General features: G+C 45.8%; 1 protein-coding gene across 1 annotated transcript; it reads right to left on the bottom strand.

Moving 5' to 3' along the window:
* Window positions 1–313: 313 nt before the first annotated feature.
* On the bottom strand, window positions 314–4124 carry zbtb45 (zinc finger and BTB domain containing 45). The gene is made up of 4 exons (XM_041237517.1): window positions 3305–4124; window positions 2890–3123; window positions 1428–1695; window positions 314–686 (listed from the first exon to the last, which is right to left on the bottom strand). The coding sequence occupies exons 1-4, from the start codon at window positions 3881–3883 to the stop codon at window positions 409–411; spliced, it is 1359 nt and encodes a 452-aa protein (XP_041093451.1). The 5' UTR covers window positions 3884–4124; the 3' UTR covers window positions 314–408.
* Between the last annotated feature and the right edge of the window lie 4110 nt (window positions 4125–8234).

The raw sequence follows: 8234 nt of genomic DNA, 5'->3' as shown, positions 1-8234 counted from the left end.
TTACAATGCTTCCCTGTGCTTTACCAGACCTCTCTGTGCTTTACAATGCTTCCCTATGCTTTACCAGACCTCTCTGTGCTTTACAATGCTTCCCTATGCTTTACCAGACCTCTCTGTGCTTTACAATGCTTCCCTATGCTTTACCAGACCTCTCTGTGCTTTACAATGCTTCCCTATGCTTTACCAGACCTCTCTGTGCTTTACAATGCTTCCCTATGCTTTACCAGACCTCTCTGTGTTTACAATGCTTCCCTGTGCTTTACCAGACCTCTCTGTGCTTTACAATGCTTCCCTGTGCTTTACCAGTCCTCTCTGTGCTTTGCAATGCTTCCCTGTGCTTTATTACTCTGTGCTGTAGTTTCACTGTGGGCTGGTGTGTGCGTGTGTGCCTGGCCCCGCCCCCTCTCTCTAATTGGCTGGCGGCGGTGCAGGGGGGTGTGTCTGGGCGCAGTGTCTCTCCAGCAGGGTGCGATGGCTGAAGTGTCGGTCGCACAGCGTGCACGGGAAGCTCCTCTCCGCTCGGTGCGTGCGCATGTGAACGTTCAGGGAGCTCTTCTGGGTGAAGCGCTTGGAGCAGACGGCGCACTGGAAGGCGCGCACCCCCGTGTGGACCACCATGTGCTTGAGCAGGTAGTCACGTAGGGAGAACGAGCGCCAGCAAATACTGCACTGGTGAGGCTTCTGACCTGAGAGGGGACAGCAGAGGAGAGAGGAGATAGAAAGAGGGAGAGGAGAGAAAAGAGAAGGGAGGAGAGAGGAGAGGGGGAGGGAAAGGGAGGAGAAGAGGGGATAGGAGAGAGCGAGGAGAGAGAGGGGGAGAGAAAGGCAAGAGAAGAGGGGAGAGGAGGGGGGAGGAGATAGAAAGAGGAGAGGAGAGAAAATGATTGAGAGATGGCAATAACACTCCTGCTGTACAGAACAGGAATAGACCATTAGTGGAAGTTAGAGAAATGTGTTGTGACCTAATTCAAGAGAGAGATCGGACACAACACACAATATCAGGGCTGGGAATCAGACTCCCGCTGCACAGCAGTGTGATCCAATCCTGCTTGCACTAGGAGTTTAATAATCAGACTCCCGCTGCACAGCGGTGTGATCCAGTCCTGCTTTCACTAGGAGTTTAATAATCAGACTCCCGCTGCACAGCAGTGTGATCCAGTCCTGCTTTCACTAGGAGTTTAATAATCAGACTCCCGCTGCACAGCAGTGTGATCCAGTCCTGCTTTCACTGTGAGTTTAATAATAAGACACACCTGAGCTTGTTAGCTAGACACACTGGGGGCTGATCAAGCTGGGTGCAGAGAAACCTGGACTGGATCACACTGCTGTGCAATAGGAGTCTGATTCCCCTCCCTGCATTACATTAATCTCCCACAAGCACAGTCCAGGAGAGCACATGGATGCTCTAGGAGTGAGCTGCACTGTACCAGAGTGTATAAACATGTGCTTGCTGTAGTTCTTCCTCGATCTCAAGCTCTTCCCACAGTGCGTGCAGTCGAAGGACGTCTCGGAACCCTGGCAGGAGGAGGAGGAAGAGGCGGGCGCTGCAGAGGCGGCGATGGAGGAAGAGGAGGAGGGGTGGGCGTGGCTAACCGCAGGGGGCGGGATTCCTGGACCTGGCTCCGCCCCCGGGGGCGTGTCCACGAAGTACGAGGGCGTGGCCTGGGCTGGAGAGACGCAGTACTGGAAGAGCACCTGCGAGGGGAGGAAGAGATGAGAAATATTTCAGCGCTGAAGTTACACACGGGACTCAGCGAGGGGCTGAAGGGCTTCCTGACTCTTATGGGTGATTAAACAGCAAGTCAAAGTCTTTAAACGTTTCCCTGTCATCAGAGACAGTGCTTCCCTATGCTTTACCAGACCTCTCTGTGCTTTACAATGCTTCCCTGTGCTTTACCAGACCTCTCTGTGCTTTACAATGCTTCCCTATGCTTTGACTTTACAATGCTTCCCTATGCTTTACCTCTCTGTGCTTTACAATGCTTCCCTATGCTTTACCAGACCTCTCTGTGCTTTACAACAATGCTCTCTGTGCCTTCCCTATGCTTTACCAGACCTCTCTGTGCTTTACAATGCTTCCCTGTGCTTTACCAGACCTCTCTGTGCTTTACAATGCTTCCCTATGCTTTACCAGACCTCTCTGTGCTTTACAATGCTTCCCTATGCTTTACCAGACCTCTCTGTGCTTTACAATGCTCCCCTATGCTTTACCAGACCTCTCTGTGCTTTACAATGCTTCCCTATGCTTTACCAGACCTCTCTGTGCTTTACAATGCTTCCCTATGCTTTACCAGACCTCTCTGTGCTTTACAATGCTTCCCTATGCTTTACCAGACCTCTCTGTGCTTTACAATGCTTCCCTATGCTTTACCAGACCTCTCTGTGCTTTACAATGCTTCCCTATGCTTTACCAGACCTCTCTGTGCTTTACAATGCTTCCCTATGCTTTACCAGACCTCTCTGTGCTTTACAATGCTTCCCTATGCTTTACCAGACCTCTCTGTGCTTTACAATGCTTCCCTATGCTTTACCAGACCTCTCTGTGCTTTACAATGCTTCCCTATGCTTTACCAGACCTCTCTGTGCTTTACAATGCTTCCCTATGCTTTACCAGACCTCTCTGTGCTTTACAATGCTTCCCTGTGCTTTACCAGACCTCTCTGTGCTTTACAATGCTTCCCTATGCTTTACCAGACCTCTCTGTGCTTTACAATGCTTCCCTATGCTTTACCAGACCTCTCTGTGCTTTACAATGCTTCAATGCTTCCCTGTGCTTTACCAGACCTCTCTGTGCTTTACAATGCTTCCCTATGCTTTACCAGACCTCTCTGTGCTTTACAATGCTCCCCTGTGCTGTGTCGCGCGGTGCTGTTTCTCTCTCTCTCGTACCTGACTGGAGGTCCCTGTGGAGTGCGGGGGCGTGTGCTGCTGCGGTTTGATCTGAGCCGGATGGCGCCCCCTGGTGGAGAGGTGCCCCCCTGGCCCCTCGAACCCTCCCCCGGGGCTCTGCTGCTGTTGCTGGAAGTCTGGTTCTGTGTCGGCCTGCGTTTGCCAGTTAGGGATAAAACTCTCCGGAAAGACTTCACCCCCCTCCAGGAAGATGCTGTCGGCCCCACCCCCTTCCTGCATGGGCGGGGGCCCCCCAGGGGGGAGATGGGGGCCCCCTCCTCCAGTGCTAGAGCGTCACGATCTATGGGCTTTCCGATACCCGAGCCCGGACTCGGTGACTTCCACCAGCTCCCTCTCCCGGCCTCCTCCGCCCCTCCCTCATCCTTCACCGGGGGCCCCGCCCCCTTCCCCTGACCGACCTGCAGCCTGACTGGCTGCCTCTGCTTCCGAGGGGGGCGTGCTCCCCCGAGGGGGGGGGAGAGGGGGGGGGAGACCTGGGCGGCCTGGGAGAGCCGGAGAGCAAGTCCCTCAGCTTGTATCGGACGTCCTGCGCGCAGGCCTTGGCGCCCGGCTCCTCTCCTTGGCCCTTGGCCCCGCCCCCCTTGGCCCCGCCCGCCGGGGCGGCGCTCTGAGAGATGATCTGAGTGCACTCGTCAATCACGCTCTTGATCTGCAGGATGCTGGCGGCCGTGAGCAGGCACAGCGCCTCCGACTGCAGCACCACCAGGGAGCCGCTGTACATGAAGTCCACGAGCTGGCTCACGGCGCCCGCCGGCACCAGGGGGGGCACCGAGATGTCCGAGTAGCCCAGCAGCAGCTTGTCGTGGAAGAAGGGGCTGCAGGCGGCCAAGACGCAGCGGTGCGCCCGCAGAGAGGACTCCTGCACCCGGACCGTGACGTCGCACAGGTGCCCCTCCACGCGCTGGGCGCTCAGGGACTCCAGCAGAGACTTGCTGAAGTTCTGCAGGTGGATGTAGTGGACCGGCTCGGACATGGCGGGGCGGAACCGGGGAAGAGTCGGAAGGGGGAGCGGGTCTGTTTAACACGAAAACGAATCTCTCGGTCCGAGAACGCGGATCAGAAATCTACTGATAGATCTATTAGAAATCTACTGAGAGATCTATTAGAAATCTGAGCGATCTAATCAGAAATCTACCGAGAGATCTATCAGAAATCTGATCAGAAATCTACTGAGAGATCTATCAAATCTACTGAGAGATCCTATCAGAAATCTACTGAGAGATCTATCAGAAATCTACTGAGAGATCTATCAGAAATCTACTGAGAGATCTATCAGAAATCTACTGAGAGATCTAATCAGAAATCTACTGAGAGATCTATCAGAAATCTACTGAGAGATCTATCCGAAAATACTCAGAGATCTATCAGAAATCTACTGAGAGATCTATCAGAAATCTACTGAGAGATCTATCAGAAATCTACTGAGAGATCTATCAGAAATCTGAGAGATCTATCAGAAATCTACTGAGAGATCTATCAGAAATCTGAGAGATCTAATCAGAAATCTACTGAGAGATCTATCAGAAATCTGATCAGAAATCTACTGAGAGATCTATCAGAAATCTACTGAGAGATCCTATCAGAAATCTACTGAGAGATCTATCAGAAATCTACTGAGAGATCTATCAGAAATCTACTGAGAGATCTAATCAGAAATCTACTGAGAGATCTATCAGAAATCTACTGAGAGATCTAATCAGAAATCTACTGAGAGATCTATCAGAAATCTACTGAGAGATCTATCAGAAATCTGAGAGATCTATCAGAAATCTACTGAGAGATCTATCAGAAATCTGAGAGATCTATCAGAAATCTACTGAGAGATCTATCAGAAATCTCTGAGAGATCTGAGAGATCAGAAATCTACTGAGAGATCTATCAGAAATCTACTGAGAGATCTATCAGAAATCTACTGAGAGATCTATCAGAAATCTACTGAGAGATCTATCAGAAATCTACTGAGAGATCTATCAGAAATCTACTGAGAGATCTATCAGAAATCTACTGATAGATCTATCAGAAATCTACTGAGAGATCTATCAGAAATCTACTGAGAGATCTATCAGAAATCTACTGAGAGATCTATCAGAAATCTACTGATAGATCTATCAGAAATCTGAGAGATCTATCAGAAATCTACTGAGAGATCTATCAGAAATCTGAGAGATCTATCAGAAATCTACTGAGAGATCTATCAGAAATCTACTGAGAGATCTATCAGAAATCTACTGAGAGATCTATCAGAAATCTGAGAGACTAATCAGAAATCTGATAGATCTATCAGAAATCTACTGAGCGATCTATCAGAAATCTACTGAGCGATCTATCAGAAATCTACTGAGAGATCTATCAGAAATCTACTGAGAGATCTATCAAATCTGAGAGATCTATCAGAAATCTACTGAGAGATCTATCAGAAATCTGAGAGATCTATCAGAAATCTACTGAGAGATCTATCAGAAATCTGAGAGATCTATCAGAAATCTACTGATAGATCTATCAGAAATCTACTGAGAGATCTATCAGAAATCTACTGAGAGATCTATCAGAAATCTACTGAGAGATCTAATCAGAAATCTACTGAGAGATCTATCAGAAATCTACTGAGAGATCTATCAGAAATCTACTGAGAGATCTATCAGAAATCTACTGAGAGATCTATCAGAAATCTACTGAGAGATCTATCAGAAATCTACTGAGAGATCTATCAGAAATCTACTGAGAGATCTATCAGAAATCTACTGAGAGATCTATCAGAAATCTACTGAGAGATCTAATCAGAAATCTACTGAGAGATCTAATCAGAAATCTACTGAGAGATCTAATCAGAAATCTACTGAGAGATCTATCAGAAATCTGAGAGATCTATCAGAAATCTGAGAGATCTATCAGAAATCTAGAGATCTATCAGAAATCTACTGAGAGATCTATCAGAAATCTACTGAGAGATCTATCAGAAATCTGAGAGATCTATCAGAAATCTACTGAGAGATCTATCAGAAATCTACTGAGATCTATCAGAAATCTACTGAGAGATCTATCAGAAATCTACTGAGAGATCTATCAGAAATCTACTGAGAGATCTATCAGAAATCTACTGAGAGATCTAATCAGAAATCTACTGAGAGATCTATCAGAAATCTACTGAGAGATCTATCAGAAATCTACTGAGAGATCTATCAGAAATCTACTGAGAGATCTATCAGAAATCTACTGAGTGATCTATCAGAAATCTACTGAGAGATCTATCAGAAATCTGAGAGATCTATCCGAAATGAGAGATCTAATCAGAAATCTACTGAGAGATCTAATCAGAAATCTACTGAGAGATCTAATCAGAAATCTACTGAGAGATCTAATCAGAAATCTACTGAGAGATCTAATCAGAAATCTGAGAGATCTAATCAGAAATCTACTGAGAGATCCTATCAGAAATCTACTGAGAGATCTATCAGAAATCTACTGAGAGATCTATCAGAAATCTACTGAGATCTAATCAGAAATCTACTGAGAGATCTATCAGAAATCTACTGAGTGATCTATCAGAAATCTACTGAGAGATCTAATCAGAAATCTACTGAGAGATCTATCAGAAATCTACTGAGAGATCTAATCAGAAATCTACTGAGAGATCTATCAGAAATCTACTGAGTGATCTATCAGAAATCTACTGAGAGATCTAATCAGAAATCTGAGAGATCTAATCAGAAATCTACTGAGTGATCTATCAGAAATCTACTGAGAGATATATCAGAAATCAGAGATCTAATCAGATGTCTATCTGTCTATAGAGCTGTCTCTGTGTCTGTATAGCTGTCTCTGTGTCTATATATCTGTCTGTATAGCTGTCTCTGTCTAGCTGTCTCTGTACAGCTGTCTCTCTGTGTCTCTCTGAGAGACGTAGTTTTTCAAGCACTTTTCAATACACCAGGTTCTTTTTCCAGAGCTCTGATACTTGTAGTTTTTGGAAATGCGCTTCCAGGAATAAAAAAAAAAAATCCAATTCAGTCTTAAAAAAATCTAAAGTCTGAGTTTCTCTACTTTTAGAAAATGTGTTTTGTTTTTTAAGAAAAGTCTATGAAAAAAATCCTTTGATACAAAAAATTAGGTTTTCAAAAATCTTAATAATAATAATAATAATAATAATAATAATAATAATCTCAGTTTCTTGTCCACCTCCTGGTTTTACAAACAGCGCAGACGAGGTTTGATTTGAAATCTCCTGATCCTTAGGTCATGTTGTTAAAATCCAAGCTGACTTTGAAATCCTCTGTTGAAACGAATTTCCCGTTTTGAATCCGAGTTCTGAGATTTCTTCGAGAGACGGTTTAGAGAGCTGACCAGCTCTAGCTTGAAGTCCGTTTGGGTCGATTCGTTCCCCCTTGCTTTAGAACCTGGAAAAAAACAGAGGAAAAAAAAGAAGAGACTGAGAGAGAAAGTCAAGTTAGCAGAGAAACGTTTTAATGCCTTCGTCAGAACTGCACCCAGAACTGCACTGCCTTCGTCATCCCAGGATCAGAAACTCCAAACCAGAAGAGACTGAGAGAGAAAGTCAAGTTAGCAGAGAAACGTTTTAATGCCTTCGTCACCCAGAACTGCACTGGATCAGAAACTCCAAACCAGAAGAGACTGAGAGAGAAAGTCAAGTTAGCAGAGAAACGTTTTAATGCCTTCGTCATCCCAGAACTGCACTGGATCAGAAACTCCAAACCAGAAGAGACTGAGAGAGAAAGTCAAGTTAGCAGAGAAACGTTTTAATGCCTTCGTCACCCCAGAACTGCACTGGATCAGAAACTCCAAACCAGAAGAGACTGAGAGAGAAAGTCAAGTTAGCAGAGAAACGTTTTAATGCCTTCGTTTCCCCAGAACTGCACTGGATCAGAAACTCCAAACCAGAAGAGACTGAGAGAGAAAGTCAAGTTAGCAGAGAAACGTTTTAATGCCTTCGTCACCCAGAACTGCACTGGATCAGAAACTCCAAACCAGAAGAGACTGAGAGAGAAAGTCAAGTTAGCAGAGAAACGTTTTAATGCCTTCGTCATCCCAGAACTGCACTGGATCAGAAACTCCAAACCAGAAGAGACTGAGAGAGAAAGTCAAGTTAGCAGAGAAACGTTTTAATGCCTTCGTCACCCAGAACTGCACTGGATCAGAAACTCCAAACCAGAAGAGACTGAGAGAGAAAGTCAAGTTAGCAGAGAAACGTTTTAATGCCTTCGTCACCCAGAACTGCACTGGATCAGAAACTCCAAACCAGAAGAGACTGAGAGAGAAAGTCAAGTTAGCAGAGAAACGTTTTAATGCCTTCGTCACCCAGAACTGCA

This window comes from Polyodon spathula, chromosome 45 (genome assembly GCF_017654505.1).
Source record: "Polyodon spathula isolate WHYD16114869_AA chromosome 45, ASM1765450v1, whole genome shotgun sequence".
Taxonomy (NCBI): Eukaryota; Metazoa; Chordata; class Actinopteri; order Acipenseriformes; family Polyodontidae; genus Polyodon; species Polyodon spathula.
The sequence above is the reverse complement of the archived record's forward strand: the minus strand, read 5'-3'. Positions and strand labels throughout refer to the sequence as shown.